The 15771-nt window shown below is 44.8% G+C and overlaps 1 protein-coding gene across 1 annotated transcript in view; it reads left to right on the top strand.

Annotated features, from left to right (window-relative positions):
* The first annotated feature begins 269 nt into the window (after positions 1-269).
* Positions 270-15771, top strand: part of TK1 (thymidine kinase 1) — a 46507-nt gene continuing 31005 nt past the window's right edge. Inside the window, exons 1-2 of the mRNA XM_030208652.1 lie at positions 270-409; positions 12470-12501. Coding sequence (XP_030064512.1) covers positions 344-409; positions 12470-12501 — 98 coding nt within the window. The 5' untranslated portion in view covers positions 270-343. The remainder of the gene's footprint in view (positions 410-12469; positions 12502-15771) is intronic.

Below are 15771 nucleotides of genomic sequence, written 5' to 3' on the forward strand. Positions count from 1 at the left end.
CCTTCCTCACCCTATCTTAGCGTCTTCTACTCCCTCCCTCCCTCCCCAGTCCCTTCTCAGTTTTCCCGCTTCCTCCCGGGCCTCCCGTTAAGGTTTTGACGTCATACATCCTTCCGTTGTGCCCCACCCACTTGTGGGCGCGGCATCGCCTTGTCCCTTTTCTGATTGGCTGTTTTCTGTGGGCCGTCGCTTCTGATTGGTTGTAGTGCGCTGCTACGTGAGTATGAGCGCGCGCGGGAAACAGACCACTTTTGAAAGAGTTTGACAGAGCCGGTGACTGAGGGTCTCTTTTGGGCTCTTTCCCGCGTCAATTCACTTCCGCTGCTGATCTTTTTGCCTGAGAATGAACTGCGTTACGGTGCCCGAAGTGCTACCCGGCTCCCCCAGCAAGATACGGGGTCAGATCCAGGTCAGGTCGGGGACTATAAGTGAGAGAAGAAGAGAGGACACAATGGAGGAGGGAGACAGGGAGAAGGGGTTAGAGGTGGAAAAACCTACCTGCCCCAAAGAGGAAAAGGCTCCTGATCTTTAAATTTGATCTTAATTCCCTGTATCTGATCTTTTCTCCAGGTATCTGGTGGTCTCTGTTCCCTGAATCTGAATTTTTGTTCCCTCTGGGTGTCTCTTCGACCTATATCTGATCTTTTCTCCGGGTATCTGGTGGTCTCTGATCCCTGAATCTGAATTTTTGTTCCCTCTGGGTGTCTCTTCTCCCTGTATCTGGTGGTCTCTGATCCCTGAATCTGAATTTTTGTTCCCTCTGGGTGTCTCTTCTCCCTGTATCTGATCTTTTCTCCTGGTATCTGGTGGTCTCTGTTCCCTGAATCTGAATTTTTGTTCCCTCTGGGTGTCTCTTCTCCTGTATCTGGTGGTCTCTCATCCCTGAATCAGAATTTTTGTTCCCTCTGGGTGTCTCTTCTCCCTGTATCTGATCTTTTCTCCAGGTATCTGGTGGTCTCTGATCCCTGAATCTGAATTTTTGTTCCCTCTGGGTGTCTCTTCTCCCTGTATCTGGTGGTCTCTGATCCCTGAATCTGAATTTTTGTTCCCTCTGGGTGTCTCTTCTCCCTGTATCTGATCTTTTCTCCAGGTATCTGGTGGTCTCTGATCCCTGAATCTGAATTTTTGTTCCCTCTGGGTGTCTCTTCTCCCTGTATCTGATCTTTTCTCCAGATATCTGGTGGTCTCTGATCCCTGAATCTGAATTTTTGTTCCCTCTGGGTGTCTCTTCTCCCTGTATCTGATCTTTTCTCCAGGTATCTGGTGGTCTCTGTTCCCTGAATCTGAATTTTTGTTCCCTCTGGGTGTCTCTTCGACCTATATCTGATCTTTTCTCCAGGTATCTGGTGGTCTCTGTTCCCTGAATCTGAATTTTTGTTCCCTCTGGGTGTCTCTTCTCCCTGTATCTGATCTTTTCTCCAGGTATCTGGTGGTCTCTGATCCCTGAATCTGAATTTTTGTTCCCTCTGGGTGTCTCTTCTCCCTGTATCTGATCTTTTCTCCAGGTATCTGGTGGTCTCTGTTCCCTGAATCTGAATTTTTGTTCCCTCTGGGTGTCTCTTCGACCTATATCTGATCTTTTCTCCAGGTATCTGGTGGTCTCTGTTCCCTGAATCTGAATTTTTGTTCCCTCTGGGTGTCTCTTCTCCCTGTATCTGATCTTTTCTCCAGGTATCTGGTGGTCTCTGTTCGCTGAATCTGAATTTTTGTTCCCTCTGGGTGTCTCTTCGACCTATATCTGATCTTTTCTCCAGGTATCTGGTGGTCTCTGTTCCCTGAATCTGAATTTTTGTTCCCTCTGGGTGTCTCTTCGACCTATATCTGATCTTTTCTCCAGGTATCTGGTGGTCTCTGTTCCCTGAATCTGAATTTTTGTTCCCTCTGGGTGTCTCTTCTCCCTGTATCTGATCTTTTCTCCAGGTATCTGGTGGTCTCTGATCCCTGAATCTGAATTTTTGTTCCCTCTGGGTGTCTCTTCTCCCTGTATCTGATCTTTTCTCCAGGTATCTGGTGGTCTCTGATCCCTGAATCTGAATTTTTGTTCCCTCTGGGTGTCTCTTCTCCCTGTATCTGATCTTTTCTCCAGGTATCTGGTGGTCTCTGATCCCTGAATCTGAATTTTTGTTCCCTCTGGGTGTCTCTTCTCCCTGTATCTGATCTTTTCTCCAGGTATCTGGTGGTCTCTGATCCCTGAATCTGAATTTTTGTTCCCTCTGGGTGTCTCTTCTCCCTGTATCTGGTGGTCTCTGATCCCTGAATCTGAATTTTTGTTCCCTCTGGGTGTCTCTTCGACCTATATCTGATCTTTTCTCCAGGTATCTGGTGGTCTCTGTTCCCTGAATCTGAATTTTTGTTCCCTCTGGGTGTCTCTTCTCCCTGTATCTGATCTTTTCTCCAGGTATCTGGTGGTCTCTGTTCCCTGAATCTGAATTTTTGTTCCCTCTGGGTGTCTCTTCTCCCTGTATCTGATCTTTTCTCCAGGTGTCTGGTGGTCTCTGATCCCTGAATCTGAATTTTTGTTCCCTCTGGGTGTCTCTTCTCCCTGTATCTGATCTTTTCTCCAGGTATCTGGTGGTCTCTGATCCCTGAATCTGAATTTTTGTTCCCTCTGGGTGTCTCTTCTCCCTGTATCTGATCTTTTCTCCAGGTATCTGGTGGTCTCTGATCCCTGAATCTGAATTTTTGTTCCCTCTGGGTGTCTCTTCTCCCTGTATCTGATCTTTTCTCCAGGTATCTGGTGGTCTCTGATCCCTGAATCTGAATTTTTGTTCCCTCTGGGTGTCTCTTCTCCCTGTATCTGATCTTTTCTCCAGGTATCTGGTGGTCTCTGATCCCTGAATCTGAATTTTTGTTATCTCTGGGTGTCTCTTCTCCCTGTATCTGATCTTTTCTCCAGGTATCTGGTGGTCTCTGTTCCCTGAATCTGAATTTTTGTTCCCTCTGGGTGTCTCTTCTCCCTGTATCTGGTGGTCTCTGATCCCTGAATCTGAATTTTTGTTCCCTCTGGGTGTCTCTTCTCCCTGTATCTGATCTTTTCTCCACGTATCTAGTGGTCTCTGTTCCCTGAATCTGATTTTTGTTCCCCCTGGATGTCATTTTTCCCTCTACCTGATCTTTTCTCCATGTATCAAAGTGTCTCTGCTCCCTTAATCTAATTTCCGCTGTTCCTGGATGTCTCTTTTCACTCTACCTGATCTTTTCTCCAGGTATCTGGTGGTCTCTGATCCCTGAATCTGAATTTTTGTTCCCTCTGGGTGTCTCTTCTCCCTGTATCTGATCTTTTCTCCAGGTATCTGGTGGTCTCTGTTCCCTGAATCTGAATTTTTGTTCCCTCTGGGTGTCTCTTCTCCCTGTATCTGGTGGTCTCTGATCCCTGAATCTGAATTTTTGTTCCCTCTGGGTGTCTCTTCTCCCTGTATCTGATCTTTTCTCCAGGTATCTGGTGGTCTCTGATCCCTGAATCTGAATTTTTGTTCCCTCTGGGTGTCTCTTCTCCCTGTATCTGATCTTTTCTCCAGGTATCTGGTGGTCTCTGATCCCTGAATCTGAATTTTTGTTCCCTCTGGGTGTCTCTTCTCCCTGTATCTGGTGGTCTCTGATCCCTGAATCTGAATTTTTGTTCCCTCTGGGTGTCTCTTCTCCCTGTATCTGATCTTTTCTCCAGGTATCTGGTGGTCTCTGATCCCTGAATCTGAATTTTTGTTCCCTCTGGGTGTCTTTTCTCCAGGTATCTGGTGGTCTCTGATCCCTGAATCTGAATTTTTGTTCCCTCTGGGTGTCTCTTCTCCCTGTATCTGATCTTTTCTCCAGGTATCTGGTGGTCTCTGATCCCTGAATCTGAATTTTTGTTCCCTCTGGGTGTCTCTTCTCCCTGTATCTGATCTTTTCTCCAGGTATCTGGTGGTCTCTGTTCCCTGAATCTGAATTTTTGTTCCCTCTGGGTGTCTCTTCTCCAGGTATCTGGTGGTCTCTGTTCCCTGAATCTGAATTTTTGTTCCCTCTGGGTGTCTCTTCTCCCTGTATCTGGTGGTCTCTGATCCCTGAATCTGAATTTTTGTTCCCTCTGGGTGTCTCTTCTCCCTGTATCTGATCTTTTCTCCAGGTATCTGGTGGTCTCTGTTCCCTGAATCTGAATTTTTGTTCCCTCTGGGTGTCTCTTCTCCCTGTATCTGATCTTTTCTCCAGGTATCTGGTGGTCTCTGATCCCTGAATCTGAATTTTTGTTCCCTCTGGGTGTCTCTTCTCCCTGTATCTGGTGGTCTCTGATCCCTGAATCTGAATTTTTGTTCCCTCTGGGTGTCTCTTCTCCCTGTATCTGATCTTTTCTCCAGGTATCTGGTGGTCTCTGATCCCTGAATCTGATTTTTTGTTCCCTCTGGGTGTCTCTTCTCCCTGTATCTGATCTTTTCTCCAGGTATCTGGTGGTCTCTGATCCCTGAATCTGAATTTTTGTTCCCTCTGGGTGTCTCTTCTCCCTGTATCTGATCTTTTCTCCAGGTATCTGGTGGTCTCTGATCCCTGAATCTGAATTTTTGTTCCCTCTGGGTGTCTCTTCTCCCTGTATCTGATCTTTTCTCCAGGTATCTGGTGGTCTCTGATCCCTGAATCTGAATTTTTGTTCCCTCTGGGTGTCTCTTCTCCCTGTATCTGATCTTTTCTCCAGGTATCTGGTGGTCTCTGTTCCCTGAATCTGAATTTTTGTTCCCTCTGGGTGTCTCTTCTCCCTGTATCTGATCTTTTCTCCAGGTATCTGGTGGTCTCTGATCCCTGAATCTGAATTTTTGTTCCCTCTGGGTGTCTCTTCTCCCTGTATCTGGTGGTCTCTGATCCCTGAATCTGAATTTTTGTTCCCTCTGGGTGTCTCTTCTCCCTGTATCTGGTGGTCTCTGATCCCTGAATCTGAATTTTTGTTCCCTCTGGGTGTCTCTTCTCCCTGTATCTGATCTTTTCTCCAGGTATCTGGTGGTCTCTGATCCCTGAATCTGAATTTTTGTTCCCTCTGGGTGTCTCTTCTCCCTGTATCTGATCTTTTCTCAGGTATCTGGTGGTCTCTGATCCCTGAATCTGAATTTTTGTTCCCTCTGGGTGTCTCTTCTCCCTGTATCTGATCTTTTCTCCAGGTATCTGGTGGTTTCTGATCCCTGAATCTGAATTTTTGTTCCCTCTGGGTGTCTCTTCTCCCTGTATCTGATCTTTTCTCCAGGTATCTGGTGGTCTCTGTTCCCTGAATCTGAATTTTGTTCCCTCTGGCTGTCTCTTCTCCCTGTATCTGATCTTTTCCCAAGGTATCTAGTGGTCTCTGTTCCCTGAATTTTTGTTCCCTCTGGCTGTCTCTTCTCCCTGTATCTGATCTTTTCCCAAGGTATCTAGTGGTCTCTGTTCCCTGAATTTTTGTTCCTTCTGGGTGTCTCTTCTCCCTGTATCTGATCTTTTCTCCAGGTGTCTGGTGGTCTCTGTTCCCTGAATCTGAATTTTTGTTCCCTCTGGGTGTCTCTTCTCCCTGTATCTGGTGGTCTCTGATCCCTGAATCTGAATTTTTGTTCCCTCTGGGTGTCTCTTCTCCCTGTATCTGATCTTTTCTCCAGGTATCTGGTGGTCTCTGATCCCTGAATCTGAATTTTTGTTCCCTCTGGGTGTCTCTTCTCCCTGTATCTGATCTTTTCTCCAGGTATCTGGTGGTCTCTGATCCCTGAATCTGAATTTTTGTTCCCTCTGGGTGTCTCTTCTCCCTGTATCTGATCTTTTCTCCAGGTATCTGGTGGTCTCTGATCCCTGAATCTGAATTTTTGTTCCCTCTGGGTGTCTCTTCTCCCTGTATCTGATCTTTTCTCCAGGTATCTGGTGGTCTCTGATCCCTGAATCTGAATTTTTGTTCCCTCTGGGTGTCTCTTCTCCCTGTATCTGATCTTTTCTCCAGGTATCTGGTGGTCTCTGATCCCTGAATCTGAATTTTTGTTCCCTCTGGGTGTCTCTTCTCCCTGTATCTGATCTTTTCTCCAGGTATCTGGTGGTCTCTGTTCCCTGAATCTGAATTTTTGTTCCCTCTGGGTGTCTCTTCTCCCTGTATCTGATCTTTTCTCCAGGTATCTGGTGGTCTCTGTTCCCTGAATCTGAATTTTTGTTCCCTCTGGCTGTCTCTTCTCCCTGTATCTGATCTTTTCCCAAGGTATCTGGTGGTCTCTGTTCCCTGAATTTTTGTTCCTTCTGGGTGTCTCTTTTCCCTGTATCTGATCTTTTCTCCAGGTGTCTGGTGGTCTCTGTTCCCTGAATCTGAATTTTTGTTCCCTCTGGGTGTCTCTTCTCCCTGTATCTGGTGGTCTCTGATCCCTGAATCTGAATTTTTGTTCCCTCTGGGTGTCTCTTCTCCCTGTATCTGATCTTTTCTGCAGGTATCTGGTGGTCTCTGTTCCCTGAATCTGAATTTTTGTTATCTCTGGGTGTCTCTTCGACCTATATCTGATCTTTTCTCCAGGTATCTGGTGGTCTCTGTTCCCTGAATCTGAATTTTTGTTCCCTCTGGGTGTCTCTTCTCCCTGTATCTGATCTTTTCTCCAGGTATCTGGTGGTCTCTGTTCCCTGAATCTGAATTTTTGTTCCCTCTGGGTGTCTCTTCTCCCTGTATCTGATCTTTTCTCCAGGTATATGGTGGTCTCTGTTCCCTGAAACTGAATTTTTGTTCCCTCTGGGTGTCTCTTCTCCCTGTATCTGGTGGTCTCTGATCCCTGAATCTGAATTTTTGTTCCCTCTGGGTGTCTCTTCTCCCTGTATCTGGTGGTCTCTGATCCCTGAATCTGAATTTTTGTTCCCTCTGGGTGTCTCTTCTCCCTGTATCTGGTGGTCTCTGTTCCCTGAATTTTTGTTCCCTCTGGGTGTCTCTTCTCCCTGTATCTGGTGGTCTCTGATCCCTGAATCTGAATTTTTGTTCCCTCTGGGTGTCTCTTCTCCCTGTATCTGATCTTTTCTGCAGGTATCTGGTGGTCTCTGATCCCTGAATCTGAATTTTTGTTCCCTCTGGGTGTCTCTTCTCCCTGTATCTGATCTTTTCTCCTGGTATCTGGTGGTCTCTGTTCCCTGAATCTGAATTTTTGTTATCTCTGGGTGTCTCTTCGACCTATATCTGATCTTTTCTCCAGGTATCTGGTGGTCTCTGTTCCCTGAATCTGAATTTTTGTTCCCTCTGGGTGTCTCTTCTCCCTGTATCTGATCTTTTCTCCAGGTATCTGGTGGTCTCTCATCCCTGAATCAGAATTTTTGTTCCCTCTGGGTGTCTCTTCTCCCTGTATCTGATCTTTTCTCCAGGTATCTGGTGGTCTCTCATCCCTGAATCTGAATTTTTGTTCCCTCTGGGTGTCTCTTCTCCCTGTATCTGATCTTTTCTCCAGGTATCTGGTGGTCTCTGATCCCTGAATCTGAATTTTTGTTCCCTCTGGGTGTCTCTTCTCCCTGTATCTGATCTTTTCTCCAGGTATCTGGTGGTCTCTGATCCCTGAATCTGAATTTTTGTTCCCTCTGGGTGTCTCTTCTCCCTGTATCTGGTGGTCTCTGATCCCTGAATCTGAATTTTTGTTCCCTCTGGGTGTCTCTTCTCCCTGTATCTGATCTTTTCTCCAGGTATCTGGTGGTCTCTGATCCCTGAATCTGAATTTTTGTTCCCTCTGGGTGTCTTTTCTCCAGGTATCTGGTGGTCTCTGATCCCTGAATCTGAATTTTTGTTCCCTCTGGGTGTCTCTTCTCCCTGTATCTGATCTTTTCTCCAGGTATCTGGTGGTCTCTGTTCCCTGAATCTGAATTTTTGTTCCCTCTGGGTGTCTCTTCTCCCTGTATCTGGTGGTCTCTGATCCCTGAATCTGAATTTTTGTTCCCTCTGGGTGTCTCTTCTCCCTGTATCTGATCTTTTCTCCTGGTATCTGGTGGTCTCTGTTCCCTGAATCTGAATTTTTGTTCCCTCTGGGTGTCTCTTCTCCCTGTATCTGGTGGTCTCTCATCCCTGAATCAGAATTTTTGTTCCCTCTGGGTGTCTCTTCTCCCTGTATCTGATCTTTTCTCCAGGTATCTGGTGGTCTCTGATCCCTGAATCTGAATTTTTGTTCCCTCTGGGTGTCTCTTCTCCCTGTATCTGGTGGTCTCTGATCCCTGAATCTGAATTTTGTTCCCTCTGGGTGTCTCTTCTCCCTGTATCTGATCTTTTCTCCAGGTATCTGGTGGTCTCTGATCCCTGAATCTGAATTTTTGTTCCCTCTGGGTGTCTCTTCTCCCTGTATCTGATCTTTTCTCCAGGTATCTGGTGGTCTCTGATCCCTGAATCTGAATTTTTGTTCCCTCTGGGTGTCTCTTCTCCCTGTATCTGATCTTTTCTCCAGGTATCTGGTGGTCTCTGATCCCTGAATCTGAATTTTTGTTCCCTCTGGGTGTCTCTTCTCCCTGTATCTGATCTTTTCCCAAGGTATCTGGTGGTCTCTGTTCCCTGAATTTTTGTTCCTTCTGGGTGTCTCTTCTCCCTGTATCTGATCTTTTCTCCAGGTATCTGGTGGTCTCTGTTCCCTGAATTTTTGTTCCCTCTGGGTGTCTCTTCTCCCTGTATCTGATCTTTTCTCCAGGTATCTGGTGGTCTCTGTTCCCTGAATCTGAATTTTTGTTCCCTCTGGGTGTCTCTTCTCCAGGTATCTGATCTTTTCTCCAGGTATCTGGTGGTCTCTGCTCCTTGAATCTTCCTCCCTCTGGAAGTGTCTCTTCACCCTGAATCTGATTTTTTTGCTTCGCAGAGGTGTCTCTCTCAGCTCCCTGAATCTGATTTTTGCTCTCCCTTGACATCTCTTCTCGCCACCTATCTACTGGTCTCTGCTTGCTGAATCTGATTTATTTACTTATTGCATTTGTATCCCACATTTTCCCACCTCTTTGCAGGCTCAATGTGGCTTACAATACGTCATGAATGGTGGAAATATCATTAGAAATATACATTTAGTGTTATAGAAGGATCTTAGTTAACATGATAATGAAAAAACATGTTAGTAATATACAAGCAAGTATTGTAAGACAGTTCTGAATGTAAGTGGAGGAGTTGTGGAGTTCATATTTGTTAATCTTTGTGGTATACCTTATTAAAGAGATGGGTCTTCAGTAGTTTGCGGGAGTTAGTTCGTAGATCGTTTTTAAGTTGCGCGGCAATGCGTTCCATAACTGTGTGCTCAAGTAGGCGAAGTTTGATGCATGCATTAGTTTGTATTTTAGACCTTTGCAGTTGGGGAAGTGCAAGTTAAGGAATGTGCGGGATGATCTTTTAGCATTCCTGGGTAGTAAGTCTATCAGGTCTGACATGTAGGCTGGGGCATCTCTGTGAATAATTTCGTGAACTAGGGAGCATATTTTGAACGTGATGCGTTCTTTAAGTGGGAGCCAGTGTAGCTTTTCTCGTAGGGGTTTAGCACTTTCATATTTTGTTTTACCGAATATGAGTCTAGCTGCAGTGTTCTGGGCTGTCTGAAGTTTTTTGATTTGCTCTTTGCAGCCAGCGTAGAGTACGTTGCAGTAGTCTAGATGACTGAGCACCATTGATTTCTTCTCTCCTAGGTGTCTCTTTTCCCTGTATCTGTTTTCCAGGTGTCTTGTAGCACTGTATCCCTAAACTCCACCTGTGCCTTTACATAGCTCTGTACCCTTAAACTCCACCTCCGCCTTTCCTCAGTGCTGTATCCCTAAACTCCACCTGCCCCATATCCTCAGCACTAAACCCCTAAATTCCACCTGTGACTTTACATAGCCCTGTACCCTTACACGCCACCTCAGTGCTGTACCCCTAAACTCCACCTGCATCTTTACTCAGTGCTGTGCCCCTAAATGCCACCTGCACTTTTCCTCAGTGCTGTACCCCTAGTTGAATGTATCCTCATCACTGTATCCCAAACTGAGACCCTTCCTACTGATGCTGGGCTTCTCTTTGGCACTGGACCCCTCCTCAACACTTAGCTTCTCTCCTCAGCACTGTACCCCAAACTTCAGCTGGGTCTCTCCTGAGCAGTTCCCTACAGACCAAAGTTTCTCAACATTTTAGGTAGCAAGCACACTCAAACTTCAGAAAATCTTGATATGTTAACCCAACAAGAGTTCTGTTCTGTTGATAAATCTCTCTTATCTGTCCCCTTCTCCTCTACTGCTAATTCCAGACTCCGTTCCTTTTATCTTGCTGCACCTCACGCCTGGCATAAACTTACCGAGCCTGTACGTCTAGCCCCCTCTTTGGCTGTTTTCAAGTCCAAACTTAAAGCCCACCTCTTTACAACTGCTTTTGACTCCTAACCACTACTCACTTGCCCTGTCCTTTTATCCCCACCTCTTTATTCCCTTGCCTCTTAGTTGTTCTGTCTGTTTACCTGTCTTATCTAGATTGTAAGCTCTTTGAGCAGGGACTGTCTTTTGTGTATGGTGTACAGCGCTGCGTATGCCTTGTAGCGCTATAGAAATAAGTAGTAGTAGTAGGTTCCGGCTGAGGCCAAAGAGGCGCTGTGCTCACAACTTCACTATGGAAGCGCTGCAAGTTTATTATTATTATTATTATTAATATTTGTTGCATTTGTATCCCACCTCTTTGCAGGCTCAAAGTGGCTTACAATACATCATGAGTAGTGGAAGAATGTTAGTATAAACATTTAGTATTGCAGGATCTTGGTCAGCATGATGATAATTAAACAAAGTTATGGTATACAAGCAGATATTGTGAAACAGTTCTGAATATAGATGGGCGAGTTGTGCATATTTACATTGGTTGATCTTTGTGGTATGCTTTCTTAAAGAGATGGGTCTTCAGTAATATGCGGAAGTTCGTTCTTTCGTAGATTGATTTCAAGCTGCGCGGCAGTGCGTTCCATAACTGTGTGATCTAGGAGTTTCCCTGGCCTGGGGTTTCTACAGCGGTCACAACTAAGAAGACAGACCGCGCCCTTAATGCATGCAGGACACATTTGGAGATTGGGGGGGGGGGTGCGATATGCTGAATATGGTTTTAGACTATACAGATACCCAGTGCATTTTTTTCTAGCAAAAAAGGTGCCGGTACTCAAATGCTAAGCCACCCTTCAGGGGCAGGGTAATTACTGAGGGACCCACCCCATAATAACCAGGCCCCCTGCAACCAGTCACAGAACCTATGACAAGGCAGAATTGGTGTGTAGAGCCTCAACTCTTTCATTAAAACTTGAGGTTCATGGGTCAATTTTAGCAGACAATGGAAAAGGTGCCAGTACTCAGTACCCCCTCAAAAAAGCCCTGCAGATACCTATCTGCTCGCCACTGAGGAAACACCAAGTCCTTAATGCCTAGTGGTTAGTGCAGCAGACTTTGATCCTGGGCACGTGGGTTCAATTCCCACTGCAGCTATTTGTTAGGTGGGGCTAGGTCTGGGCAGATACAATACACCTAAAGTAGGATGCATTTGACTGACAGCAGTGGGCTATCAGTAGTCCAGGACTATATAAAAAGGGAGGGGGGCAAACTTTAATTTCATTCTTAATAACCTGCAAACCAGCCTTGGCAGGAGGGTGTCGTCAGTCAAGGAGGTATTAATGCAGTTAGATCAGGACCCAGTCCTTGAAGAATCTGGAGACACTCAGCTTTCAGGATATCCATTTGTTCATTTCTGATCTGAAGAAGGGTCACCTTTGAAAGCTAACCAAAAAAATTTATTCTATCCAATATTTTATTTTTATTACCTTTTAAAGTGGACTAACAGGGCAACCACATCACTTTATTCAGAATATCCACAATGAATATGCATGAGATAGATTTACATACAATGGAGGTAGTGCATGCAGACTTGCCTCTTGTCATATTCATTATGGGTACCATCAAAATATGACTGGCTAGGTGTGTCCCGAGGACTGGGTTACAATCCAACCAAATTTTGTTTTTGGCTGAAACAAACTCCTCCACCACCACAGCAGCACAAGCCTCCTTTTTGACCTTTCTGGACCCACCTGTCTGCCAGCTTCCCCTGTGCCTATTTAGGCGACCTGGTGGTCTAGAGGCCTAACCAGGGCAAGAGTGATTTCAGCCGTCTACACCACCAAAATGGCTGCTGTGACCTTCAGCAACAGTGTTAACATTACAAGACTGCTGCTGAGAGTGTGGAGATGGCCAGGGCAACAGAGTCTGAATTGCTCTTGTCCCAGTTAGGCCACTAGACAACCAGCGTGTCTGAGGTTGGCATGGGAGGAGGGTGGGGAGCTGACTGACGGGTAGCTCTGGGAGGGAGAGGGAGGCTATGTGAGGTGGTAAGGGGAGGGGTTTCACTGGCTTCATCTTCAGCTTCAATTTTGCTAAAAGATAGCAGCCAACTTCAGTAGCAGAAACTGAAGATCCTGGGTTAGGACCCTGATCTTTATTCTGTAATAGTTAGGTGTTAGCATGTGGTTCCTTTACAGTATGTATCAGTTTAATTGCTAAGATCTATCTTCTCTTCCTCTTTATTCAATAGGTTATCTTTGGACCCATGTTTTCTGGAAAAAGGTGAGATTACCTGTGTTGTTAATTAGATACGTTGTAATCCACAGTATCCACTAGAAATAACATTTCTTCCTTCCTGTGCCCCCCAGCCATTCCCTCTCTTAGCTTTTCAAGTAAACTGAGTAGCCATGAATGTCACATGATCCCAGAAGTCCCAGATACACAGAAGTAGTAATAATGTAGAAAATGAAAAAATAGCATTTGACCTGTGCTGCTGGGCTGAATGCTTACCACTGGTAAAGGAAAGTGTAGCTAGATTCTAGCTTATGAATATGCATATCCTATATAATAAAACGCACCTCCAGCGTTCTGAAGCCGAGGCGCCGCCAAGCCTTGAAGCATTCCTGCAACGTTCCAGAACTACGTGTCGTCAATTGAGGAGATGGAGCCTTACAGAGCGCACGAATGCTTTAAGGCTTGAAGGCTTCACTTTCTCACACACACATTCTCATTCTCTCTCTCTCTCTCACTCACTCCCACTCCCACACACACACTCTCAAACATACACTCTGAGGAAAGGGGGGCATGGAACTCGGAGCCACACACACTCACTCTGTCTCTCATATACTCTCTCACACACACACACACACACTCTGTATCTCTCTCTCACACACACACACACACACTTTTTCTCTCACTCCTCTCTCTCTCACTGCTCTCTCTCTCTCTCACTCCTCTCTCTCTCTCTCTCTCACACACACACACGAAAACCTTGCTAGCGCCTGTTTCATTTGTGTTAGAAACGAGCCTGTTTTACTAGTTTATGTATAAATGTCCATTACTACTGCAGGAAATATCAGAAGAGCCATTGGACAAAATCATGAATGCTTTGACATACACAGATTTAGCTCCACAAATTGCCCATAATATAAATCAACATTGGGATGTTCTTTCGCTTCATGCCGTTTTTCAACAACGTCCCTGTATAGCATACCGAAGGGGGCAGAACTTACGGGACAAATTAGTACACTCAGTTCAACCTACGATCGATTCTGTTACACAGATCTTAGGAGTACAAAAATCACGTGGCCACTGTCAATTTTGTGATCAAACTATACAAGGACATCAGTGGCAACATCCAAATAGAACCAACACTACCTGTGAATCCTCGTACGTAATATATAGGATCATATGTCCTTGCAAAGAAAATGGTACGTTGGCCACACAAAAAGACAGATTAAAGATCCGTCTTACAGAACATAAAAGCAGACTTTACAAACAAGTAGTAACAGCTCCATTAGTAACGCATTGCGTTGAATATAATCACATTTCAGCAATTAAAATGGCTTATCGATCAGGTGGTACATTCCATCAGAGGAGGGGACTTAACAGAAGAGAACAATTTTGGATTTTTGAACTCAATACAATTGCCCCTAGAGGACTTAATGATTTTATTGAATGGAATACTGTTATTTGAATTTTATTATAAAGCCCATTTTGTATTTAGTTGGACCATACTTTTACCTGTGACCAAACTTAATGGAATCTAATTAACTTAGAAGATACGTGATGACATCATTTCCTGCCTAGGACAATTTAAAAACCTCAGTCTGAAAGCGATAGAGTACCAACAGAGTAGGGGCACTTATCGTTTTTTTCCTTTGACAGCGGAAATTTTGCGAGTGGAAATTTATTATCATATGTAGAGTTCCTGAAGAAGTTTTCTCAAAACCCTGCAGAGTCTAACTCTTCATAAATTCACTCCAAAAAGTTACATTCAGCAAGAGTGGTAAAGCTGAATCATTATTTTTAGTTTCAACAGGAATTGGAGTACAACTGATCTAATTGTACATCAGACTCTCCATGATTTCAGGTTGAAAGATATGTTCAGCAAGAGTGGCACAGCCGAACTACTATTTCAAGTTTCTATGGGAAACGTTTGACAGTGAGTTAACAAACAGAGAGCAGCTGATTTAATTGTGTAATAGGAACGAGAACTAACGGATTGAATTGAGCTGATGAGTGGAGAGCAGCTGATTTAACTGAAAAATAGTCAACAATCACATAAGGACCTGGACTTCATTCAGCTGATGAGAGGCATTCCTGACTATATAAGTACATAAGTAATGCCATACTGGGAAAAGACCAAGGGTCCATCGAGCCCAGCATCCTGTCCACGACAGCGGCCAATCCAGGCCATGGGCACCTGGCAAGCTTCCCAAACGTACAAACATTCTATACATGTTGTTCCTGGAATTTTGGAGTTTTCCAAGTCCGTTTAGTAGCGGTTTATGGACTTGTCCTTTAGGAAACCGTCCAACCCCTTTTTAAACTCTGCTAAGCTAACCGCCTTCACCACTTTCTCCGGCAACGAATTCCAGAGTTTAATTACACGTTGGGTGAAGAAAAAGTTTCTCCGATTTGTTTTAAATTTACTACACTGTAGTTTCATCGCATGCCCCCTAGTCCTAGTATTTTTGGAAAGCGTGAACAGACGCTTCACATCCACCTGTTCCACTCCACTCATTATTTTATATAACTCTATCATGTCTCCCCTCAGCCGTCTCTTCTCCAAGCTGTATAGCCCTAGCCTCCTTAGTCTTTCTTCATAGGGAAGTCGTCCCATCCCCGCTATCATTTTAGTCGCCCTTCGCTGCACCTTTTCCAATTCTACTATAACTTTCTTGAGATGCGGCGACCAGAATTGAACACAATACTCAAGGTGCGGTCGCACCATGGAGCGATACAACGGCATTATAACATCCTCACACCTGTTTTCCATACCTTCCTGATAATACCCAACATTCTATTCGCTTTCTTAGCTGCAGCAGCACACTGAGCAGAAGGTTTCAGTGTGTATCGACGACGACACCCAGATCCCTTTCTTGGTCCGTAACTCGTAACGTGGAACCTTGCATGACGTTAGCTATAATTTGGGTTCTTTTTTCCCACATGCATCACCTTGCACTTGCTCACATTAAACATCATCTGCCATTTAGCCGCCCAGTCTCCCAGTCTCGTAAGGTCCTCTTGTAATATAACGCTAAGGTTTTGATTTATTATATGTATCATAGATACACAGTGAAAAAGGAAGTATATAAGTTATCAAGTGAGTTTCATTATAGCACACTTACAAAAAACTTTGTGTGCTGAGGTTGTCGGAGCAAGTGATAGTATTGGCCCACGAGTGTTTAAGTTTTGAGGAAGGTGCATATTTATTTCATTATTTGATATCTTAATTATAGCACAGGCGTGCATTTGCATGTATAAAAATTAAAAAGACTTTTAAGTTGAAGTTCTATGGTCGAGAAGCTTGTCCACCCTCAGAGACTT

The sequence above is a fragment of the Microcaecilia unicolor genome, chromosome 6, assembly GCF_901765095.1.
Source record: "Microcaecilia unicolor chromosome 6, aMicUni1.1, whole genome shotgun sequence".
NCBI classification, from domain to species: Eukaryota; Metazoa; Chordata; class Amphibia; order Gymnophiona; family Siphonopidae; genus Microcaecilia; species Microcaecilia unicolor.